Source organism: Mustela nivalis, assembly GCF_964662115.1.
Source record: "Mustela nivalis genome assembly, chromosome: 9".
Taxonomy (NCBI): domain Eukaryota; kingdom Metazoa; phylum Chordata; class Mammalia; order Carnivora; family Mustelidae; genus Mustela; species Mustela nivalis.
In genome coordinates this window covers 106,294,271-106,320,993 of record NC_139028.1, presented here as the reverse complement: position 1 = coordinate 106,320,993, position 26,723 = coordinate 106,294,271, and the positions used below count along the sequence as shown (strand labels likewise).

Sequence of the window (26,723 nt, the reverse complement as noted above, 5' to 3'; positions counted from 1 at the left end):
TAGGAAACACAGTACAATCAACTAAGAGAAGATATTGCATAATTTTTCCTACATCCTTTGTCCTGCATATTTTATATCTTTGTTCCTCAAGTTATAGCTCAAAGGATTCAGCATCGGAATAATGAGGCTATAAAATATGGACACCACTTTGTCAATATTAAAAGAATGACTGGACTTAGGTTGAACATGCATAAATATCAAAGTCCCATAGAACATAGTGGTCACTGTTGGGTGGGACCCACAGGTGGGAAAAGCCTTGCACCTTCCTTCAGCTGAGTTCATCCTGACAATAGCTAACAGGATCAGCAGGTAAGACACAAGAACTATCAGAAGCAATAAAATCAAATTAAAAACTGAGAAAATCATAATCATCAGTTCCATTTTGTGCATATTAGAGCAGAGCAAAGATAACAAGGGGAAGCTGTTACAATAGAAATGATTTTCAATATTGTAGCCACAGAAAGATAAACTAAGTACCTTGGTGGTGACTGTAAGAGACACAAATGTGTCCTAGAGATAGGGGATTACCACCAGCATCTGATCTAGACTTGGTGGCATGATGACAGGGTGAAGGTTACAGATGGCCATGGTAGGGCTCCTAGGACATAGCTTACAGGAAAGCCCCATGGGTGGTGCACAAATAATAGGAGATCGTATGTGCTTCCACAACACATGAAACATTTTGGGTTCCCCAGTGGTTGAATTACCCAGATCAGTGAGAGCCAGGAGTTTGAATAAGAAGTAAATGAATGTTTGTAGCCCAGAGTCTGTCTTGGTGAGGAAGCTCAAGCTCGAGAACCCATCACCAAGACCAGGTAAATAGTGGGGAAGAGTCCAGGCAATGGAGCCTGCAGCTCAGGGGATCCTGTGGTTCCCAATAAAATGAATTCTTTCCACAGTGTTATACTGTGTTTGTCCATCCAGGTCATTCAGGAAACCTACCTTGGGAATAAATAAAAAAATAACCATGAACCTGCATGACATATGACTGAGATGACCATTGTAATAAGTGATTAAAGGCTGAAATCTTGCTAGCTGGCAGCTCAAGTCTCTCTCTTCTGGCTTAGGTTGAGCTCTTTATAGCTTTTTCTTTCTTTCTTTCTTTCTTTCTTTCTTTCTTTCTTTCTTTCTTTCTTTCTTTTTAAGATTTTATTTTTATTTATTTATTTGAGAGAAAGAGAGAATGAGAGGCAGAGACCATGAAAGGGGAAAGGTCAGAGGGGCAAGCAGGCTCCCCACTGAGCAGAGAGCCCACTGTGAACTCCAGGATCATGACCTGAGCCAAAGCAGTCCTTTAACCAGCTGAGGCACCCAGATGCCCCTCTTTATAGCTTTCTCAGGGATGACAGCAAAGCACAAAAAACAAAAGGAAAATCTCTATATTTGGACTTTATCAAAATAGAAAAAAAATGAATTTTATGGATGAAAGGAAATTATTAAAGAATGAAAAGTTGGAAATAATGGAAATAAATTATAAATTTATTGGATATAATGGACAAAATTATATAGATAATGGAAAAATTATGAATCTTATATCTGGTAAGGGTCTTGTTCATAAAATATCCAAAGGCTACTTAAAACTCAATATCTCAAAGAAAAATTACCCAAATTAAAAAACAGGCAAAACACTTGAACAGACGTATCTCACAGAAAATATACAAATGGCCTAAGCTCAGGAAAAACTATTTGAGTTGTTTGTCATTAGAAAAATGCAAATCAAAACCACAGGGAGCTGCCACTTCACCTGCTTTAGAGTGACTTAGAAAAGAAAAGACAAGGCAATGGCAAGACGTGGGTATCCTGTAGGTATCTTGCAGCCAGGCCCTCTTTAGCATATGAAAGTTCTTTTGAAACCTCCTTTTTCCTTACTTCCCCCAACTTTGGAGTACATAATCACCACTCCTCAAGACCCAGGTGCAGTGGCCCTTTCTGCCCTTGGGTCCTGTCCCAATGCTTTAATAAACCACCATTTCACATCACACAACAAAGATAGATAGAAAGACAGAAAGACAGACAGAAAGAAAGAAAGAAGAACTGGCAATAGTGTGGAGATTAGAATATTCATGTATTATTGGGGAAGTAAAATGGCACAGCCACTAGGGAAGCACATTGATGGTTACTCAATAAGTTAAACATAAAATTATCATTATGATTCAGTAATTCCATTCTTGGATATGTACTCAGGAGTATTGACAACCCCAAGTGTCCAACAAAACTTTGCTTGTAAACGTTCATAAGAGCATTCATAATAGTTATAATAGTTCATAACATTCAAAACTTAGAGACAACCCAAATGTCCAACAACTGGTGAATGGATAACATGTGTGTTGTATCTACAATGGAATATTATTATACCATACAAGGAAAGAAGTATTGGTATATGGTACAACATGTATGTGTCTTTAAAACTTTATGCTAAGCAAAATAAGCCAAGTATAAAAGGGCACATAGTATACATTTTATATAATTCCATTACATGGAATATCCAGAAGAGATAAATCCACAGAGATAGAAAGCAGATTAGTTGTGGCTTATTAGAAACACTAAATTAATTCTCAGGAGACAATACAGGTAAGGACATCTTTCTGGTAGATATAAAAAATATCATGAATCTCATGGAATAAATGAAAATATTAAAAAATGCACTCTGTTCAAATCCAAGCTAATAAATACCTGTCCCCCATATATGAAAAGATATGAGATGTTTTTCTCATCATCTCTAGAGTTCTATGTAAAGCACTGAACTCTTTGTTTTACATGGTTCAATTTATACTTACAACACTTTATTTGATTACTAAAGGTAAACTTGTTCTTACCTTTTAAATCTGTTTTTTCCCTCCCTCTCAAGACTATACAAACATGTAAAAAATACAATGAGATTAACACTGGACCTTCATAAAAATCTACCCTCAGTGTAGAGGTGAGAGAATTAAACCATTCCCCCGTCCTGCCCCTCCAACTGCCAAATACAGTTCTCTAAACTGAATTGACACTAAGTATATTCTGCAATGAAAGATCAACAAAATAGGCACTTAAATTCACATATTTAAACATTGAAGTAATTTTCAAGGGGGGATAAGGAGAGTTTTGGAAAAAGCTATTAAGTAAGTGGAAAAGAAATCTTAAATTTAGGCAAAATGCATGTTACTGCTTTATAATTTTGCAAGAATTATTTGCCTAAATTCTATTTATCTTTTAATCTTAGCTCCAATCTCCATTAGATATGCATTGAGTCATTCAAGGGACAATCTCATGGCATTTCAGAAACTCTTCCATGGCTTGTAGGTAAGGAAGCAGCGCAGTCCCCTTACTAATCAGACTTTGTGGTGTGGTAGAGACATAGCAAGACTGTAATCATTTGTTTTTGCCTCACTTCCAATTAAAAGTGGTAATTTGTAAAAGATATTGGTACATTTGGGAGACACATGGCATATTGGAAACAAATTGCAAGTATTATAAACATACTGAGATAATCCTTTTACTTGAGAAGTAGCTGGAAAACGCTATGGAAATGTGTTATTATTTGAGTTTAAGAATTCTGAAAAACATCCAAATAACTATGTATAACAATATCATCTTTGACATTTTTTTAAGGATCCAAATGAAAGAAAATAATCATGACAATCTTCAGGTCTTTCTTGTTAATTTTCTTAAAAATCCCTTTTCAGAGATTGTGGTGTTTTTGTTTTGTTTTGTTTGTTTGTTTGTTTGTTTACTATTCAAAGAGTACAGGGATGCCTGAGTGGCTCAGTTGTTAAGCATCTACCTTTGGCTCAGAAAATGATCCCAGGGTCCTAGGCTCTAGGAGCCCTGCATCAGGTTCCTTGCTCAGTGGAAAGCCTGCTTCTCCCTCTCCCACTCCCCTTGCTTGTGTTCTCTCTTTCACCATCTCTCTCTCTGTCAAATAAATAAAATCTTAAAAAAAAAAGAGTACAAACTTCCTGCATCATAGCAAATGTCTAGCTTTCACCAAAAATTGCAAGAAAGATGTTTACAACCTTGTATTCACCCAGAGACTTCAGTTATCATGGCAGATAATTAAAGAGATGGCTAAATCACCAAGGGTATCAGACCCTAATGGGTCTCTGAAGAGTTACTGGTCTGAGTTAGTCACAGGACAGGTGCAGTTCAGTTCACTCACCTTTGAAGGGTTGAAAGGGAATCTTTTTGTGCTCCCATACATTACTAACACACCCAGGGAGGATATATGGGTGTCTTTCCTGCACATTAATTACATCAAAGATTTCAAAAGCCTCAAAGGAAGTCATGGTGTATCTACTAATTATATAGAACATCTTTATATTCCCCTACAAATAAAGTTCTGTTAGAAAACTTTCCATGGTATCTTCTGGTTAAGTGTTTCTACTATAACCCAGATCTGGAATTGAAACTTTGTATCTGTAGGAACGGTATTTTCATTTTTCTCTAACCCCAAATTATCTCCTTTTAATACAGTGGCTTTTTTAACTTTATGTCTGGGGACAGAATGAAGATGTTTGAATGATGCTTACTGCACCTTAAAATTAATTTACAAGTAGTAACAACATACAGGAAAGCTGTTTTCCCTTATTTTTAGTGCTTAAACTTATTATTGAAACATAATACACATATTAAAAATGCATACATCACACGTTTTTACAAATCAAACACAACTATGTGATCAGAATCCAGATTAAAGAGCTATGACAATAACAAAAATAAAACATTGTCAAGACCCCAGAAGAATCCTTCATTCTCCTATCACACACACAAACACACAGGAATAACCATTATTCTGTCTTCTACCAGCATAAGTTATTTTTACCTATTTTTGTTAATTTATAAAAAAAATACTATATGTGTTATTGCTTTGGTGGGGCTTCCTTCAGTTATTATGTTGTTATAGGTAGTTCTAGATTGCCCATTCTCACAGCTGTGCATATTTTTATGAATATACCACAAATTAGTTACTCATTGTGCTATCATCAATGTTAGAATTGGTTCAAATTTGCAGGCTTATGACTAGTGACATAAACATTCCATTCCATCTGATGTTTTGATCAACAACATAAAACATTCTTTTTCACATCTTTGGATTATAAAACAAACAAACAAACAAAACAAATAAACAAACAAACAAAAAAACTGCTCTGAGGGGCACCTGGGTGGCTCAGTGGGTTAATCCTCTGCCTTCGGCTCAGGTCATGATGTTAGGGTCCTGGGATCAAGCCCCACATGGGGCTCTCTGCTTAGCAGGGAGCCTACTTCCCCCTCTCTCTCTCTGCCTGCCTCTCTGCCTACTTGTGATCTCTGTCTGCCAAATAAATAAATAAAATCTTAAAGAAAAAAAACAACAAAACCTGGATTTTTGTCATGTATTTATGAAAAAGAATCATTTACAATTTATAAAAAATATTCCTCTGATATACAGAAACATTTTCTGAAAATGGCATTTAAAAACAGCTACTACTACATCCTTCACATCCACGCCAATATTTAATCTAGACTGGCTTAATCTTGAAAGCATTTTTATTGGGTATATCCTTCACGCTGAACTTGTTGAGTCATAGGATTCACACACTCAGCACTAGTAAATATTGTCCAGTGAGTTTCCAGAGCAGTTTTTTTTTTTTTAAGATTTTATTTATTTATTTGACAGACAGATCACAAGTAGGCAGAGAAGCAGGCAGAGAGAGGAAGAGAAGAAGGCTTCCTGCTGAGCAAAGAGCCACATATACAGGACCCTGGGGTCATGACCTGAGCTGAAGGCAGAGGCTTTAACCCATTGAGCCACCCAGGTGCCCCTCAGAGCAGTTTTTGTTTGTTTGTTTGTTTGTTTGTTTTGTTTTTAGTGTTTTTTTTTAATTTTTAAAAATTTCTTTTCATCATAACAGTATTCACTGTTTTTGCACCACACCCAGTGCTCCATGCAATCTGTGCCCTCTCCAATACCCACCACCTGGTTCCCCAAACCCCACCCCCCGCCCCTTCAAAACCCTCAGATTGTTTTTCAGAGTCCATAGTCTTTCATGGTTCACCTCCCCTTCCAATTTCCCCCAATTCCCTTCTCCTCTCCATCTCCCCTTGTCCTCCATGCTATCTGTTATGCTCCACAAATAAGTGAAACCATATGATAATTCACTCTCTCTGCTTGACTTATTTCACTCAGCATAATCTCTTCCAGTCCTGTCCATGTTGCTACAAAAGTTGGGTATTCCTCCTTTAAAGAAGCCCCCTTAATATTTCCTGCAGTATCAGCTTAAAAGCACATTGAGATATCACCTTACATCAGATAGAATGGCCAAAATTAGCAAGACAGGAAACAACATGTGTTGGAGGGGATGTGGAGAAAGGGGAACCCTCTTCCACTGTTGGTGGGAATGCAAGTTGGTGCAGCTTCTTTAGAGAGCAGTGTGGAGATTCCTCAATAAATTAAAAATAGAACTTCCCTATGACCCTGCCATTGCACTCCTGGGTATTTACCTCAAAGATACAGATGTAGTGAAAAGAAGGGCCATCTGTACCCCAATGTTTATAGCAGCAATGGCCACGGTGGCCAAACTGTGGAAAGAACCAAGATGGCCTTCAACGGACAAATGGATAAGGAAGATGTGGTCCATATACACTATGGAGTATTATGCCTCCATCAGAAAGGACGAATACCCAACTTTTGTAGCAACATGGACTGGACTGGAATAGATTATGCTGAGTGAAATAAGTCAAGCAGAGAGAGTCAATTATCATATGGTTTCACTTATTTGTGGAGCATAACGAATAGCATGGAGGACATGGGGAGATAGAGAGGAGAAGGGAATTGGGGGAAATTGGAAGGGAAGGTGAACCATGAAAGACTATGGACTCTGAAAAACAATCTGAGGGTTTTGAAGGGACGGGGGTGGGAGGTCGGGGTACCAGGTGGTGGGTATTATAGAGGGCATGGATTGTGGAGCACTGGGTGTGGTGCAAAAATAATGAATACTGTTATGCTGAAAATAAAAAATAAATTTAAAAAAGTTGGATATTCATCCTTTCTGATGGAGCCATAATATCCATATTGTATATGGACCACATCTTCCTTATCCATTCGTCCGTTGAAGGCCATCTTGGTTCTTTCCACAGTTTGGCCACCGTGGCCATTGCTGCTATAAACATTTGGGTACAGATGGCCCTGCTTTTCACTACATCTGTATCTTTGGGGTAAATACCCAGTAGTGCAATTGCAGGGTCATAGGGAAAGTGCAGCCACTTTGGAAAACAGTATGGAAATTCCTCAAGAAACTAAAAATAGAGCTTCCCTATGACCCTGCAATTGCAGAGCAGTTGTTTTAATGCACATACCTGTTAACAGTGCAAATAGTCATGGTTGCTCAATAGCCTTGTTAAGACTTAGTATTTTCCCAGGTGCCTGGGTGGCTCAGTGGGTTAAAGCCACTGCCTTCAGCTCAGGTCAAGATTTCAGGGTCCTGGGATCAAGCCCTGCATTGGGCTCTCTGCTCAGTGGGGAGCCTGCTTCCTTTCCTCTGTCTCTGCCTGCCTCTCTGCCTACTTGTGATCTCTGTCAAGTAAATAAATAAAATCTTAAAAAAAAAAAAAAAGACAGTATTTTCCGACATTTTCTTCCTTACCTTTGAGGATAATGTATATGGGACTTTAGTATTGTGATTTTATTTTGTATTATTCTAATGCTAAATGAAATTGAGACACTTTTTATATGTTTAATGGCCATTTTAGAGATTTTTTTTTGAAACATGGTGGTTAATATCTTTTGTCACCTTTGCATTGTATATCATGTTAACTATTTTATTTATGGATTTGTAAGAGTTACTTTTATATTTTGCATGAGTCCCTTGTCAGCTCTCTGTCTGATTCTGTACGTCTGATAAAACTATCTTCTCCTACTATGAAAGTTTCCTTTCCACACTATTAATTTTGATGAACAGAATTTCTTTTTTTTTTAAGATTTTATTTATTTATTTGACAGACAGAGATCACAAGTAGGCAGAGAGGCAGGGAGAGAGAGGGAGAAGCAGGCTCCCTGCCAAGCAGAGAGCCCGATGTGGGGCTCAACCCCAGGACCCTGAGATCATGACCTGAGCCGAAGGCAGAGGCTTAACCCACTGAGCCATCCAGGTGCCCTGATGAACAGAATTTCTTAAAACAGTTCAGTGGGTCATTTTAAATCTTAGATAGCTATTGTTTTGTGCATTCTGTTTAAAATGTTGTATATATTTCTATATCATAAAGACATCCCACTATTTTTTCCTTTTAAAGTTGTTTGCATTTCACATTTAGACCTTTAATTCAAGTAGAATTGAGTCTGTATAGGACCTGAGTATGTGCCAAGATTTTTTTTTCCCTAAAACAAATAGAAAAAATTACCCTAATAACATTTATTGAAAAGATCATTCTTTCACTTCTAGAAAATAATGATGCATCTATCATATGTTAAATGACAATATACGTGTGGATCTGTGTCTGTTGTCATCCAGTCTAGTCCATTGATCAATTAGTCTGACTTCTGTAACTTGTTTTCTTTCTTTTTTTATTGAAGTGCAGTTGAAGTGCAGACACACAACATTACATTAGTTTCAGAGGCACAGCATAGTGAATCAGCATGTTTATACATTCTTTCATGTCCACCACAAGTGTAACTGCCATCTGTCACCATACAATACCGTCAACTATATTTTTTATGCTATACCTTTTATCCTGTTACTCACTGATTCCATAATGGGAAGTCCCCCTCACCTGTTTATTCCTTCCCTGTATTTTTTTCCCCTCCAGCAGCCATCAGTTTGTTCTTGGTATTTATGGGTCTGTTTCTGGTTTTTTGTTTGTTTTGTTTTTAGATTCCATATATAAGCGAATTCACATGATATTTGTGTTTCTCTGTCTGACTTGTTTCACTTTCCACAATGCCCTCTAGGTCCATCCATGTTGTCACAAATGGCAAGAGCTCATTCTTTCTAATGGCCAGCTAATGTTATATATATATATATATATATATATATATATATAAAATCTATTCATCTATCAATCAAGCTATCAAGGGCTACTTGGGCTGCTTCTGTAACTTGACTACTGCAGATAATGTTGCAATGAATATAAGGGTGCATGTATCTTTTTGAATTCATATTTTCATGTTCTTTGTGTAAATAACCAGTAGTGAAATTACTGGATCATATGGTATTTTATTTTTAATTTTTAGAGGAACATCCATTCTTCTTCCTTAGGGCCTTTATCAATTAGGACTATGTTTTCTTAATTACTACAGCTTTTTAATAGGTCATGAAATCTGGAAGTGTAACTCCTGTGACTTTATACTCTTTCTATAAGACTGTCTTTAACTTTTTATCATTTTGCCTTGCATAGTAACTTTTAGAATCAGCTTCCATCACTCTAAAAGGAAGAAGAAAAGACAAACAAAGAATGAACAAGGGAAGAATTGTTTTAAAAAATCATCTAACTATATTAAAGGAGTTGATATCTGTTATTGGAAACCTCTGTGTTCTTTATTCTTCAAAGATATTCTAGACCCTTTGCATTTCCACATAATTCTTAAAGTCAATGCATATTAAAAATACTATTGGATTTTTGATTGTTGCTGCATTAAAAGCATAGAATAATTTAGGGAGGATGAACCCCATCACACAACATCTATTTCATCCAAGCAATGGGATGGTATATGCTACATTTATGTCTTCCTTAATAATTCAACAATGATTTTGTAGTTTTTAGGAAACAATCATGCAAATCCTTCACTACAATTTTCCCTTGGTATTTCAGTTTTTATTTCTAGTAAAAGCAATAGTTTAAAATGATATTTTTCCTTGGGGCCTCTGGATGGCTTAGATGGTTAAGTATCTGCATTCGGCTCAGGTCATGATCCCAGGGTCCTGGGATCGAGTCCTGCATTGGGCTCCCTGCTCAGCAGGGAGTCTGTTCTCTCCTCTGTCTCTGCCTTTCTCCCCTGCTCATGCTCTCTCTCTTTATTTATTGAACAAATAAAATCTTTAAAAAAATTAAAATAATAAAATTATATTTTCCTGGTTTTTTTTTTTTTTTTTTTGCCAGTGTATAGCAAAAACAAACAAACAGAAGACAAACAAAACAAAAACAAAAGAAACCCACTGATCTCTTATATGCTGGCCTTATGCACCACTCTTTAAAAATTGACATTTTATTTCTAATGTTTCAGAATGAAGAGTATTTTGGAATTTTTACTGTATGCAGGTAAGCCACCTGAAAATAATCACACTTATTTCTGCTTTCTAAAGCATATATAGGCTCACATATCATCATTTAACAAATTCGGAGATGTTCTCCACCACAAGGGACTGTTAAATTGCCATTCAAACAGGTAGCATTGATTATTCATTTATACATATATTCCTTCTCCAAAAACAGTAAGTGCCATCTATCTATGCCCTATTCAGTATGGTAGGCACTAGTATTTATTTAATATTTAATAAAGATACAAAAAAGCCTTTTAAAAAATATTATCTAAGCAGAGGTGTGTTTAAAACACAACAAACCAAAACTTGTCTTCATTTGCAACATAAGTACTTGGCAATGTGAGAACAGTGGTCCAAACTTCAGCCTCTTGCACTGAAACTAATGTTTATATCAGAAGAATGATCACTAGTGAAACTTCTATAAGCTGATAACAAGAAAAATATTTCTAGGTGTCCATGACTTTTACACATTGCTCCTTTATAAGACATATGTCAAATGATAAAAAGCAGTGTATAACCTAATTTATTGAATACATAATCTATGTTGCATTCCACGTAGGTAGTCTGTGCAGACTTTTCCAAATCCTATGTAGGGCACTTTTTACCTCTTTGTTCCTCAAGCTGTAGATCATGGGATTCAGCATAGGTATTATCAGAGTGTAAAATACAGAGGCAATTTTATCAGTATCAAAAGAATGACTGGATTTGGGTTGCACGTACATGAAGAATAGTGTTGCATATAATACAACAACCACTGTCAGGTGAGAACCACAGGTAGAGAAGGCCTTGTGCCTTCCCTCTGCAGAGTTCATCCTAAGGATGGCCATAAGGATTAGGATGTAAGACACTAGCACTATCAGAAGGGATGAAACCAAATTAAATGCTGAAAAGATCAGTATTATCAACTCAATATCATGTGAGCTTGAGCAAAGCAAAGTTAACAAGGGAAGATTGTCACAGTAAAAATGTCTAATGACATTATGGCCACAGAAGGATGACATAAAAATCTTTATGGTAATTATCAGAGAAAGAAAAGCACTGTAGACATAAGGGACTGCCACCAGAATCCAGCACACCCTTTGTGACATAACAATTGTGTAGAGCAGAGGGTTACAGATGGCCACGTAGCGGTCATAGGCCATTGCGGACAGAATGAAAAGCTCACTGATGATGAACAAGATGAAGAAAGACAGCTGTGTGGCACACCAGTTGTAGGGGATTGTATTTTGGTTAGTTACCAAATTTACTAACATTTTGGGTCCCACAGCAGTTGAATAACCAAGATCAATGAAAGCCAGGTGTCTGAGAAAGAAGTACATGGGTGTTTGGAGCCTGGAATCCATGTTGGTGAGGATGATCATGCCCAGGTTGCCCACCACGGAGACTGTGTAGATGATGAGGAAGAGCCCAAAGAAGGGAGCCTGCAGCTCCGGAAGGTCCGTGATTCCCATTAGGATGAATTCTGTTAGCACTGTTAGATTTTGTTTGTTCATCCAGGCTGTTAAGGAAAATTGCTGTGGGAACAACCATCACAAGAGTCACTGGGTTTCAGGAGACAACATTTGTTGACATTTTAGGAGGCAAAGCCATTGTGGGTAAGAAAAATCCAATTTTTTAGATGGGTTAATTAAAATAAGACTCACCTCCATCACTGAACCTGGAAACAAATGATGAATGTGTTACAACCTAAGGTGTATGGTAACCATTTTATTTTTTGTACCACATGCTGGCTATCATCATCACGTCAATGAAATCTTTTTATGGTCTGTCAACAATGTATTATTAGTAATGTTTGGTCTTGAGTGGAAATACTGATTTTTTTAGAAATGGTTTTTACTTAAGCTACCTATAATTGGTTAAGCCATTTCATACTTAAGAAAGAATTGTAATAAAAGTAATAGCCCACTGCTTCTTGTCCTTTCAACTTTTGTCCCAACCTCCAATGAAAAGTCATTTAGTAGTCTTTGACTTACTTTTCTTATTATAACTCTACATATCTAATAGCATTCTCATTCTACCATTCACTTCATTTTTAAAACTGTATTTTTAATTCCACTATGCTTGTATGAGTTTTAAACAGTGTTTATGATATTTTTATAATGCTGGACAATAATTTAGGTCTTATGCAGAAGTCCCTAACTCATGCGTTCTTATGCACATAAATAAACTTTTATTTTCTGTAGAGTCGTGAATGTGAAACTTTAGCACTCAGATGTCGATCATTTTCAGCTTATGATTATTGCTATGTTACATACCAAGTAAGGCCTGCATCTCTCTCTCTCTATATATATAAGTTATTAAATATGAGAAAAAACAATTAGTTGTCATTCCCACATTTGCTTTGACCTTACTGCTAATATCTTTGATATAGACTTAATGTGGTTATACTATTCTAGCATACTTAAGGCAAATAAATTAAAATGTATTTCTTAAGGTATCTCCTATAATTGTTGAGTAAACTGCTATAAATATATTTACACAACAAAGAGAAATATCACTCCAAATTAGGGAGTGTTATCTCAAATGCATTAGAGGCTGCAAATAACACTGCATGAAGTACATGAATGAAAGACAAAGTACTAAGGAATGAGGGGAAAGAAATAAGGCAAGATTCATTAAAAATACTTAATTATTTTAAAAAATTATATGGGCAAGGACGAATGATTATCTGATCCAGATAAAGCTGGGAATGGCATTGAGAGAAATGGAGTACATTTACTATATTTTAATTGACTTCTGTTCTTACACCTTTATTTTTTCTCTTGTCAAGTATACATGAAATGTTTTAACGTATTTTACTGAAGGATTGCACTTCATCTACCTCTACTTTTTCTTTTTTTTTTTTTTAAAGATTTTATTTATTTATTTGTCAGAGAGAGAGTGAGTGAGAGTGAGCATAGGCAGACAGAGTGGAAGGCAGAGTCAGAGGGAGAAGCAGGCTCCCTGCGGAGGGTAAGGAGCCCGATGTGGGACTCGATCCCAGGACGCTGGGATCATGACCTGAGCCGAAGGCAGCTGCTTAACCAACTGAGCCACCCAGGCGTCCCTACCTCTACTTTTTCATCTCCTTTCTCCCCCAGATTGCTTCTAAAGGTAAGTGCTTCCAAACTTTTCATGGGAAAAAATTATCTAATTTTATTATAAACTTTCTGGAATATAAAAAATGACTACATTGTGACTCATTCTACAAGGCCTAAAATTCTGATTTAAAGATAAATATTTATATTTAAAAACCCATTATATATACAGGCCTATAATTTTATTTTAGATGTATAACCCTACACAATAGTAATATATCTTTGATATCAATTTTTAAAATGTGTAAGAATTATAAAAAACTTGTTTAAATTGCATTAATCCCATTTTTGGCTAGACATTTAGTTTTGGAAGATTTGTAATATGGATTCTACACAGTATCAGAATGAATTAGTAAAAAATAAATATTTGAATAAATATTAGTGCTATTTAGAATAGACAAAAGTGACAAAAATTAAGAAAAAAAGGGAAATTTCATTGTGATAGGATATCTTCTAAAAACTGACTGCACCTACTTTAAAAAATAAAAAAAAAAAACTTTTTTGGGGAAACATTATAGAGGTCCTAAATAAATTGATAGAAATATTATGTTCCTGGATTGCACAATTTAGTGTGACCAAATATCACTTCTGCTGAATTTAGTCTATTTGTTCAATGCCTTTACAATCAAAACTCACTAAGGAAATTGGTAGAATTTAACAGATTTCAAATGCATTTAGAAAATGCATACTGTAAAGAAGAAAGATACTTTTGAAAAGACCTGTACAACTAGATAATAAAACTTATAAACCTGGAGTTCTTGAGACAATATGGCATACTTACATCAATGGAAAAGAACAAGGACCTCAGGAAAGGACCCATGAATGCATAGAACTGCAGTGTAAGACAGAAGTGGCATGTTAGGATGTCCTTAGTATTAAAAAATGGTCTACTTAGTGAGCCTGAGAAAGTGATTATCCCTATCCCTAATGATAAAATTGGATGTTTCATTCATCTATACAAAAATCAACCTTAGACTGGTTAAGTATTTAATGTCATAGGAAAGTGTTAAACTTTCATAAACTCAAAAACTGGAATCTCTGGATTCCTTAAATAAACAGAAACAAAACATAGAATAGAAATCCAACATTAATTTGGCAGATAAAATTACATAAATTTGCTTTATTCAAAAATCTATTCAAATTAACAAAATATTGGGCGCCTGGGTGGCTCAGTGGGTTAAGCCGCTGCCTTCGGCTCAGGTCATGATCTCAGGGTCCTGGGATCGAGTCCCGCATCGGGCTCTCTGCTCAGCAGGGAGCCTGCTTCCCTCTCTCTCTCTCTCTCTCTGCCTGCCTCTCCATCTACTTGTGATTTCTCTCTGTCAAATAAATAAATAAAATCTTTAAAAAAAAAAAAAAAAAAAAATTAACAAAATATTTATAGCAAAGCAATAACAAATATTCATTATCAGCAGCCAAACAAATGACAAAGTCAAATAACTCACGCTACAAAAATGATACCCAAAGAAATTACTATTCCACAGCAGTTTGGACAGTTTGGTAAACCTCTTCATTCTAACATTCATTTTATTGTGATTTTGCAAATCCCTGGCATTCTTTCTAAACTCATTTGAATATTATGTGGCACTGATCCCCATCAGTCATTCCTAAACACTTCCTGGAAACAAACAAACAAACAAAATAAGCATCAAACCTGACTCTTCTCAAATGGAAGCAGAAACTCCAGAGTTGTGGCAGGACCTAGGGAATGGACATGAAAACCAAGGATGTCTCTTGTGCAAATGCAAACACCCAATCTCAACTAAATATTCTATAACATTTTGTAAATAACCTCAACTGAATAAATAGGTTGGTCAAATTGAGAACATTTCACTCTTATCAAAAGGAGAGAGAAAGGCAGAGAAGGAAGGAAGAGGAGGATTCTAAGTTGAGTTTGCAAAAATGCTTACTCTCCCTTCACCATATATATTCTCTAGACTCTTTATATAAATGTAGAAATAGTAACAAATAGAAATGAGGTCACTTACCACCTTCAAAGAACATACTCATAGTGGTAAACCTATATAGTTACTCCAGAAAATCTAGTTATTAAAAGAGAAGATTATTATGCATAATGTAATGTACTGAGTCTGGCATTGATGACTATACTCATAACTGTCCTTTAAATGGAAGGTAGTTATCAATAATCATCACTGCAACTAATCTAGTGATCATTACAATCAGTAGCATCTACTAACCTTAAGTGAGGACTGCCTTTGTGTTCCCTTGTGTGATTACCAGCTTGACGCTGTCAGAAGAGTTTATGAACATCTCCTCCCTTTGAGACACTCCCCCTGGGAACTTGAAAGCAATTCTTGGTTATTCCCAAATCATCTGACAGTAGGAAATGATGTCACTGGTCTTTACTAATTATTCAGAGTAACTTTGATTCCCCTGTTGAGGAAATGTCTTTTTACATAAACAATTCACCTGCTTTCCCCAGTTGTTATTTTTATTGTATTCATTCAAATATCTGGATTTAAGTAGATTATTTCTTATATGCCTTAATCATCTATAAATCACATAAACTTTCAGAATCTCCACAAAGTCTTCTTCCATGTTTTATATCTGAGGATTAAAAACAAAACTTTTAAATATGTCCTATAGTATGTTAGAGGATTCAGAAGGGATAAAAATTATGAATATATGTGTAGCTCCTATTTTTATTTCTTTTTCTAAACTAAGGGACTAAATTGAGTTAATGATACCCTAATTCCACATCCCATGTGCATGCTCAGTACTAATTTCCCATGTCTACTTCTGTTACTTTTCCTTAAATAGGTATGAATCTCTTTTCAAAAGTTAAAATATGTCCTTAATATGGAATGTAATTTATAAAGTAAATATGATATACATTTTAAAATACACAACATTTTGTATAGATCATTTTGATATCTAAATGTTCTCACTCTACTATATGTTTTTGAATTTTATTCATTTTACTACATGTATACCAATATTTTGCTAACTTTTATTTTAATAAAATTGCTAGAATCTGATTCTACCTCCATTGACTATGAATGAAAGACAAAGTAATAGGGACCAAGGGGAAATAGATATGGTATGATTTATTTGAAGTACTTAAATTTTGTCTGTTTAAAGGTACATGAACAGGGCAGGAGTCCAAGATAGCAGAAGAGTAGGAAATCTTAATTTTGTCTGGTCCCAGGAATTCAGCTAGATAGCTATCAAACCTTCTGAACACCTGAGAACCCAACCAGAGACTGAAGAAGAGAATAGCTGTAACTCTATGAATAGAAAAGCAACCACTTCCTACAAAATGACAAGACAGAAAAACTCACCTCAAAAAAAAAAAAAAAAAAGAAAGAAAGAAAAGAAAAGAAAGAATAGGAGGAAGTACTGACTGCCAGGGACCTAATCAATATGGACATTAGTAAGGTATTGGAACTAGAGTTCAGAATAATGATTACAGAGATACTAGTTGGGCTTGAAAAAAGCAGAGAAGACAGTAGAGAATCCCTTTCTGGAGAAATAAAAGAACTCAAATCAAAGCAAGTTGAAACCAAAAAGACTATTAATGAGATGCAATAAAAAATGGAAGCTCTATCTGCTAGGATAAGTGAGACAGAAGAGAGAATTAGTTATATAGAAAACCAAAAGATGGTAAATAAAGAAGCTGAGAAAAAATAGAGGTACACAACTAATAGATCATGAGGGGAGAATCTGAGAGATAAGTGACACCATAAAGTGAAAAAATATTAGAATAATTGGGATCCTAGAACAAGGTGAAAGAGAGAGAGGGGCAGAAGGTATATTGGAGCAAATGATAGTGTAGAACTTCCCTATTCTGGGGGAGTAAATAGGCATCAAAATCCAGGAGGCACAGAGAACCCTCTTCAAAATCAATAAAAATAGGTCAACACCCTGACACATAATAGTGAAACTTTCAATTCTCAAAGACAAAGAGAAAATCCTGAAAGCAGCTTTGGACAGGAGGTCAATAATCTACAAGGTTGGAAATATTATATTGGCAGCAGACCTATCCACAGAGACCTGGCAGGCCAGAAAGGACTGGCATGATATATTCAGTGCACTAAACTAGAAAAAATATGTGACCAAAAATACTTTATCCAGATAAGATGTCATTCAAAATAGACGGAGTAAGAAAAAAGTTCAAGTGCAAACAAACTGAAAGAATTTATTATTACCAAACCAGCCCTACAAGAAATATTGAAAGAGGTCCTCTAAGTAAACAGAAAGCCCAAAAGTAACATAGAAAGGAACAGAGACAATATACAGTAACAGTCACAGACAATACAATAGCACTAAGTGTAAATCTTTCAATAGTTACCCAGAATGTGAATGGGCTAAATGCCCTAATCAAAAGACAAAGCATATTGGATTAGATTAAAAAACAAACAAACAAAAACAAGAGCCATCAGTATTCTGTCTTCAAGAGACTTATTTTAGACCCAAAGACACCTCCAGATTTAAAGTGAGGGAGTGAAAAACCACTTATCATGCTAATGGACATCAAAAGATAGCTGTGATGGCAATCCTTTTGTCAGACAGATTAGATTTCAAACCAAAGACTGTAATAAGAGATGTGGAAGGATACTATATAATAATTTAAGAATCTATCCAATAAGAAGATCTAACAATTGCAAATATTTATCCTCCTAATGCACAAGCAACCAATTATATAAGCCAATTAATAACAAAATGTAAAGAACACATCAATAATAATGCAATAATAGTAGGGGACTCTAACACCCCCTCACTGAATTGAACAGATCATCTAAGCAGAATATCAAAAAGGAAATAAGGGTTTTAAATGGCACACTGGACCAAATGGACTTCACAGATATATTCAGAACATTTTATTTAAAGCAACAGAATATGCATTCTTCTCGAGTGCACATGGAACTTTCTCCAGAAAAGATCACATCCTGGGTCACAAACCAGGTCTCAACTTGTACCAAAAAATTGAGATTATTCCCTACATATTTTCAGGCCACAATGTTTTGACAGTGGAACTCAATCACAGAGAAAATTTGGAAAGAACTCAAATACATGGAGGCTAAAGAGCATCCTATTAAAGAATGAATAGGGCAAGCAGGAAATTAAAGAAGAATCTAAAAATTCATGGAAACAAATGAAAGTGAAAATACAACTGTTCAAAATCTTTGGGGTGCAAAAGCAGTCCTAAGGAGGAAGTGTATAGCAATACAAGAATTTCTCAAGAAACAAGAAAAGTCTCAAATACATAACATAACCCTACACCTAAAGGAGCTAGAGAAAGAACAGTAATAAAACCTAAACCCAGCAGGAGAAGAAAAATAAGAAAGATCAGAGCAGAAACCAATGAAATAAAACCCAAAAGAACAGTAAAACAAATCAACAAAACTAGGAGCTGGTTCCTAGTTGAGAGAATTGATAGAATTGATAACCCCCTGACCAGACTTATCAAAAAGAAAGGGAAAAGGACCCAATTAAATAAAATCATGAATAAAAGAGGAAAGATCACAACCAACATTGATGAAAAAAACACACACTTATAAGAACATATTATGAACAACTATACACCAACAAATTAGGCAATCTGGAAGAAATGGATGCAATCCTAGAGACATATAAACTACTAAAACTGAACCAGGAAGAAATAGAAAACCTGAACAGAACCATAAGCAGCAAGAAATTGAAGCAGTAATCAAAAATCTCCCAACAAACAGGAGCCTAGAGCCAAACGGTTTCCCAGGGGAATTCTACCACAACATTTAAAGATTAATACCTTTCCTTCTGAATCTTTACAAAAAGTTGAAATGGAAGAAAAACTTCCAAACACATTTTATAACGTCAACATTATCCTCAAACCAGAAAAAGACCCCACCAAAAAGGAGAATTACAGACCAATATCTCTGTTGAACATGGATGCAAAAATTCTCACCAAAATACTAGACAATAGGATCTAACAGTAGAATAAAAGGATTTTCAATTTAACCACGTGGGATTTACTTCTGGGCTGCAAGGTTGACTCAATTTCTGTAAATCAATCAATATCATGCACTCCATAAAAAAAGAAAGTGCAAGAACCATGTGATTCCCTTAATAGATGCAGAAAAAGCATTTGAAAAAGTACAGCATCCTTTCTTGTTTATCCTATCCTGATTAAAACTCTTCACAGTGTAGGGATAGAGGGTAAATACCTCAATATCATGAATCCATCTATGAAGAACTCACAGCAAATATCATTCTCAATGGGGAAAAACTGAGTTTTTTCCCTAAAGTCAGGAATATGGCAGGGATGTCCACTATCACCAATGATGTTCAACATAGTACTAGAGGTCCTACCCTCAGCAATCAGACAATAAAAAGAAATAAAGAAATCTGAATCAGCAAAGAAGTCAAACTTACTTTTGGCAGATGACATGAAAAAAAAAACAAAAACAAAAAACTCTACCCCCAAATTGCTAGGACTTATACAGAAATTCAATAAAGTGGCAAGGTATAAAATCAATGCACAAAAATCAATTGTATTTCTATACAGCAACAATGAAACAGGAAAGAGAAATTAAGGAGTCAATCCCATTTACAATTGCACCCAAAACCACAAGATACCAAGGAATAAACCTAACCAAAGAGGCATAGGATTTGTACTCAGAAAACCATAGAATGTTCATGAGAGAAATTGAGGAAGACACAAAGAAATAGAAAAATCTTGGATTGGAAGAATAAATATTGTTAAAATGTTTATGCTTCCTAGAGCAATCTACAGATTCAATGGAATCTCTATCAAAATACCATCAACTTTTTTCACAGAACTGAAACAAATCATCCTAAAATTTATATGGAACTAGAAAAGATAACCAAAGGAATGTTGAACAAGAAAACCAAAGCTGGTGGCATGACAATGCCTGATTTCAAGCTATATTTCAAAACTATAATCATCAAGACAGTATGGTACTGACACAAAGACAGACACATAGATCAATGGAACAGAATAGAGAACTCAGACATGGAAACTCAAATCTATGGTCAACTAATCTTCAACAATGCAGGAAAGAATATCCAATGGAAAAAAGACAATCTCTTCAGCAAATGGTCTTGGGAAAATTGGACAACCACATGCAGAAGAATGGTACTGGACCATTTCCTTACACCACATACAAAAATGGACTCAAAATGGATGAAAGACCTAAATGTCAAACAGGAATCCATCAAAATCCTTGAGGAGAACACAGGCAGCTACTTCTTCAACCTTGGCCACAGCAACTTCTTGCTATACATGTCCCCAAAGGCAAGGGAAACAACAGCAAAGAGGAACTATTGGGACTTCATCAAGATACAAAGCTTCTGTACAGCAAAGGAAGCAGTCAACAAAACCACAAGTCACTGACAGAATGGGAGAAGATATTTGCAAATGACATATCAGATAAAGGGCTGGTATCAAAGATATATAAAGAACTTATCAAATTCAACCCCCCAAGAAAAATAATCCAATCAAGAAATGGGCAGAAGACAAGAACAGATATTTCTGCAAAGAAGACATCCAGAAGGCCAACAGACACATGAAAAAGTGTTCCACATCACTCGGCATCAGGGGAATACAACTCAAAACCACAATGAGATATCACCTTACACCAGTCAGAATGGCTAAAATTAACAAATCAGGAAATGACACATGCTGGCGAGGATATGGAGAAAGGGGAACCATCCTACACTGCTGGTGGGAATGCAAGCTGGTGCAGCCACTCTGGAAAACAGCTTGGAGGTTCCTCAAAATGTTGAAAATAGAACTACCCTTCGACCCAGCAATTGCACTACTGGGTATTTACCCTAAAGATACAAATGTAGTGATCTGAAGGGACACGTGCACCTGAATGTTTATAGCAGCAATGTCTACATTGTATATGTTTTTCAAGAAGAAGATATTTTTGTATTTATATTTTATTTATTTATTTATTCAAGATTTTATTTATTTATTTTTCAGAGAGTGAGTGAGAGAGAGAGAGCACAGGCAGATGGAGGCAGAGGGAGAAGCAGGCTCCCTGCTAAGCAAGGAGCCCAATGTGGGACTGGATCCCAGGATGCTAGGATCATGACTTGAGCTGAAGGCAGCCACTTAACCAACTGAATATCCCTATTCATGGAATCAGGTCAAAGCGACTGCTTCTGTCTGGTCCTGTGGTCCTGTTTGAAGTGCCCTAACTTTCACAGGTATTTTCAGACCTTGCTTTATGGCTATGCCATGCATCTTCTCTGTCCTTCACCACTAGGGGACTTTTGTTGTCACTATATGGAAACAAAAGCCATGCAACCTCCAGAGCAGTTAGTCAGGGATAAGCTAGAAGTACAGGTGCCTTAACATCTGACAGGGTAAGTTTGATCTGTTGGAGATCAAAGTTGCCATATAAATTATCTTCCCTGTCTTACTCCATGGACAACTAGTACTGGGTTGATGTGCCTGCCTGATTGGTGGATTGGGCTGATTTATTTCTGATAAATGTGTTCTAGTGATATGCAAGCACTTGTGTATGTGTGCCTACAGTTTGTTACCTTTGAACCAAATGATTTTAGTTTATCCTTCAATCAAAGAGGACTTTGTGTATAGTTTGTTTAGGATAAGTTTTGTAGCTAATATATGTAGAAAGGGTATATAGTATGCAAGTTTTTGAGAGAATATCCCATGGAGTACTCATGAATGAGACAGGTGCAAGATTTTAGATTGCCTAGCTATAGAATATATGTCAATATAAATGTAGATGTTTTAGGCAGAATAATGTGCCCTCACTTACCCACCATAGATGCCCATGTCCAAATCCCCAGAACTGTGAACATGCTGCCTTTCATAGAAAAAAGAGACCAGAAGTGTCTATCCTATAGTGTGACTTTCTTTTCAGCTTTGCTGTTTATTTATGACTAAAATTAGAAATTGATTCATGGATCTGAGTGTCCTAGTTCCTATATCTGCCTTCTTTTAGAATCCCTGAAAATTTCACACCTAGTTTATTTCCAGATATTGTCTGGCTTGCATGCCTTGACTAGTCTCCCTTACTCTATTATAAATTAGGAGCATTTTAAATGTACAGAAGGAGCTATGGCACATGATGACTGTTAACTTTTTTCTGTTTTTTGATCCCAGTGTCCTTGAGAGTTGGTGTCACTTTGAAGACAATGGTTTATTTTTGTTCTAATAACACTTTACTCCAAAACACACTAAATAAAAATGCTAAAAGTAATGAAATTTGCTGTTATGAATCCATAACACAGACAATTACCTCTATACCATAGTGTTTGCTATGATAATATGACATGGAGAATATTAATTTTATATCATATCATGATAAATATCAACATTTTGCTTTGTGTACATATAGCACATGAGAGCATTTAAAAAGTAGAATCCTCATTTGTATGCTTTCTTTTTCTGTTTTGCTAAATGTTCTATTTCAGTTTATGTATAAGCTTTTTTTTCTTAAGATTCCATTTATTCATTTAAAGAGAGACAGAGACAGAGAACAAGCAAGGGGAGAGGCAGAGTCAGAGGGAGAGGGAGAAGCAGACTTCCAGCCGAGCTGAAAGCCAGACATAGGGCTCAATCCCAGCACCAGGAGATCATGATCTGAGCTGAAGGTAGAAGCCCAACCATCCAAGCCAGCCAGGTGCCCCTAAGCATTATTTAGTTTTTCTTCTGACCCGAAGACTTCTTTTTCTGTTATTCAAATTTATATTAAGTGCAAGGTAAAAGTGGATTCAAAAAAGTTAAGAAATTGAAACACAAAATACACCAAAAAGGAAAAATAAAACTTTTAATAGTTGAAAAGAACAGATCTATGGCAAGTAGGATGACCTCACTCAACAATAGTCCAAGAAGTGTTCTCACATTCCTTCCTCGGGTCTCAGACTTTTTCATCCAAGGCTAGAAATTACAAAAACTCAGTAGCAAGTTGTGTTACACTTTAAAATGTATTTATTTTGAAACTACTGTTTACTACTTAAATAAGTATACTTTCCTTGGTCAACTAACACATCTTTGTGCTGGGGAAAGTTGGATATTTGAGGACAGAATAGAAAGGGTTAAGATCTTCCCTTTGAAATCCATGTAATTTTTAACTATTGCCTCTGTATTTAACAGAGATTAGTTTTTTGGGAGCAGGTTAACTTTTCTGAGATTGTCTTAAATGAAGACCATTGAAGCTTTAAATTTACATTAATTTGAAAGCCTGACAAGGGTTCTTTAGAAATCTCTTCAAAGCATCCTTCACATCCTTGTTCCTTAGGCTGTAAATGAGGGGATTCAGCATTGGTATTACCAAGGTGTAGAAGACAGAGGCCATTTTATCAGTATCTAAGGAGTGGTTGGTCCTTGGTTGCAAATACATGAAGAGAAGCGTCCCATAGAACACAGTGACAGCCATCATGTGAGAGGCACAGGTGGAAAAGGCTTTCCGTCGGCCCTCTGAGGACTGTATTCTCAAAATGGCAAGGACAATGTTGAAGTAGGATGTTAGAACAATAATCATAGAGAAAAACAAATTGGTCCCTGAAAAGGTAAACACTGCTGTTTCTGGAAGATAGGTATCAGAACAGGACAATGCCAACAAAGGGACGTTATCACAGTAAAAATGGTTGATTTCATTGGAAGAACAGTATGACATGGAGAACACACAGGAGGAGACAGTCAGTGCTGTGGTCAGACTGTAGAGGTAAGTGAGGGACACCAGCAGTATGCACATCTGTGGAGAGACCACCACCATGTAGAGCAAAGGGTTGCAAATAGCCACATAACGATCATAGGCCATTGCAGCCAGCATGAAAATCTCCCCGACAATGAAAACTAGGAACCCCCCCAGCTGGGCTGCACATCCATAGTAGGATATGGTTTTCTTTGTAACCAAGAAGTTTACCAGCATTTTGGGGGCAATGACAGTAGAATCGCCAAGATTGATGATAGCCAAGTGCCTGAGGAAGAAGTACATGGGCGTTTGGAGCTGAGAGTCAACACTGGTGAGGGTGATGATGCCCAGGTTCCCTGCCATGGTCAGCCCATAGATCAGCAGGAAAACAAAGAAGAGTGGAATCTGGAGGTCTGGGCGATCTGAGACTCCCATGAGAATGAACTCAGTCACCTGGGTGAGATTTTCTGAGGCCATTTATTTTGTTGTTCTCATCTTTTTGTGGGGGGAAAATGAGAGGAGATTAGTAGATGATGAGGTTGATTTTCCTGGTAGATGCTAGATTTTAGACTGTCTCGTTTAAATCAGATTATTTTTGTTCACAATTAAAAAAAAAAAATGTTAGACCTTATTGTATTTCTCCACATCTTTTAACAAAATTGAGAAATACAAACATTTTAAAGTCCTGTTTCATTAAAAAAATTCTTTTTTTACTTTTTTTTTTCTCTTTTTTTTTCTCATGTTAGTCACCATATAGCACATCATTAATTTGATGTAGTGTTGCATGAGTCATTGTTTGTGTATAATACCCATTGCTCCATGGAATCCGTGCCCTCCTCACTACCCATCACCAAGTTCACCCATCCTCCCAACCCCTATCTTTTCAGTTTCAGGTTAATAGAACAGTTGTAACAAGATATTAATTTTTCAATTGTGTTTTAAATATAATTTATATTCATTGAATATATTTTAATCTACTATAGTATTTACATTAATATTTATATGTATATTAAACATATTAATTATAATATTGCATGAATATATATTTACATATACACATTCATGCCTCTGTGTTGGTTTCCCATGATAAATGATAGATACATATAAGAAGCTGATGAACCAGAGTGACTTCCGGTGACTTTCAGTTATTTTTAACTTAGCTGCCAGTGGCTGTCTGTTCAATCCACATCTTATCACCACGCTTGGAAATTTTATTTTTCTGCATGAAATACTGTGACAATGCTGGGTTTTCTGTAACAGTTTCTATCACACTATGCTATTTCAGCTGCCTACCAAGAGACTCTACCTCCTTAGTCTTCCTTTTTAGGGTTATCCAGAAACTGAATTTTTTTTTTTTTAAATAATTATGTTTCTCCTGCCACTACCTCTGACCTCTACCTGCTCAGACACTTCTCTATTATTATGTTCTCTATTATTTCATCCATCTTATAGATATTTTCTTTAAATTGTTTAAAACCTGTTTTGATGTTTTGAAAAATATTACCTGTAGTTTTGAATTGCTCAAGTTTGATCATTTTGTTTTCCTTATTCAGAGAAAGGCATAGAGAAGACTGTTAACATTATTTGCTATGTGAGGCATTCTGGGCCCAGAACAATGTTAGCCATTTCAAAATAAAGTTCTCATTATCTCCCAGGAGTGTCCTACAAGATGAACATAATTATTTATATGTCTGATGAGACAGTTGAGGCTTGATGAGATTAAGTCATACAAAGAGTCTGTGTACAATATTGATTAATGCTATGGTTTTTCAGTTTTGCTTTATGTGTTTTGTTTGTTTGGTCACTTGGTTGATTGGATGTTAGGCCACCAATTATTAGCTGTGTGATTTTTATCAAGTATTTATATTCTTGTGTTGTGTGACTGTAATGAAACAATATACAAACATGCGTTAGTACAGAGCCTGTTAACAATGAACGCAGGATAATTGGTTCCAGCTGTTCTTATTAGCATGTTTTGAATAATATTTAAATGTGGTTTCCTGTTTGTGTCCCAGTTACTCATTTTATCTCACTAAGTTTCATAGTTGAAATGTGAAATAACAAGTGTATTATAATTTTGCATATTTAAGCAACTGGGACACGTGATATCTGGCTATATATTTAACAAACAATGCAGGTTATGTTCTCCCACAACCTGATTCTTTCTTTAATGTATGGTGATTGCTGAATCTAAGATACTTTATTCCATACATCAAACATGTCTGATGAGGTTATATGATTGTGTTGCACTAGATATCCTATATCTCTTTTCTCCTGCCACCACATCTGAAAAGAAATTTACAGGTAAGTTCATGGTAGAAAATGGAATGGTCACACTGACTTTACACAAAACATTACTGGTTTGTTTTCTGTACATAAAGCAGCTCAGTGCATATTTCACTCAGAGATATAACATACTCAATAAACATCCTTAATTTAACAAGAGAAAACAAAAAGTACCAACAATAGTAACTGTGGATTGTGTATTATGAAATCATACAATTAGCTTTGAAAAAACATATTTGCATATATCATTACCAGTTATTTCTTTTATTAATTCATTCTTCTAATGAAATATCACTAACAGCAAAGCTTAGGCTTTTTTTGTTTTGTTTTGTTTTGTTTTGTTTGATCTTGGTAAGTATGCTACTGAAATAAAGACTTTTTCTCTTACTCAGAAATTTTCTGACTTGTTTCTGATAAAGCTATGTTAGTTTCTTACACATATTTTTTCAAGTTTGTTTTTGAAAAGAAATATTTTATAAGCCTACCAAATAATAACATGTCAAAAAGAA

At 35.7% G+C, this 26,723-nt stretch overlaps 2 protein-coding genes and 1 long non-coding RNA gene across 3 annotated transcripts; 1 reads left to right on the top strand and 2 right to left on the bottom strand.

The window, feature by feature from the left end:
- Nucleotides 1–48: 48 nt before the first annotated feature.
- LOC309840388 (olfactory receptor 8K3-like) lies at nt 49–11,825 on the bottom strand (the record flags this gene model as incomplete). The annotated part of the gene is made up of 2 exons (XM_082682438.1): nt 10,961–11,825; nt 49–216 (listed from the first exon to the last, which is right to left on the bottom strand). The coding sequence occupies exons 1-2, from the start codon at nt 11,705–11,707 to the stop codon at nt 49–51; spliced, it is 915 nt and encodes a 304-aa protein (XP_082538564.1). The 5' UTR covers nt 11,708–11,825.
- A 1,435-nt stretch (nt 11,826–13,260) lies between these two features.
- On the top strand, nt 13,261–22,473 carry LOC309873046. Its single transcript, XR_014316171.1, has 3 exons — nt 13,261–13,307; nt 21,243–21,469; nt 22,395–22,473. It is a non-coding gene; the product is annotated as an uncharacterized lncRNA (long non-coding RNA).
- Nucleotides 22,474–23,457: 984 nt separating this feature from the next.
- LOC309872849 (olfactory receptor 8J2-like) lies at nt 23,458–24,405 on the bottom strand (the record flags this gene model as incomplete). The annotated part of the gene is made up of 1 exon (XM_082747818.1): nt 23,458–24,405. The coding sequence occupies one exon, from the start codon at nt 24,403–24,405 to the stop codon at nt 23,458–23,460; it is 948 nt and encodes a 315-aa protein (XP_082603944.1).
- Nucleotides 24,406–26,723: the final 2,318 nt, after the last annotated feature.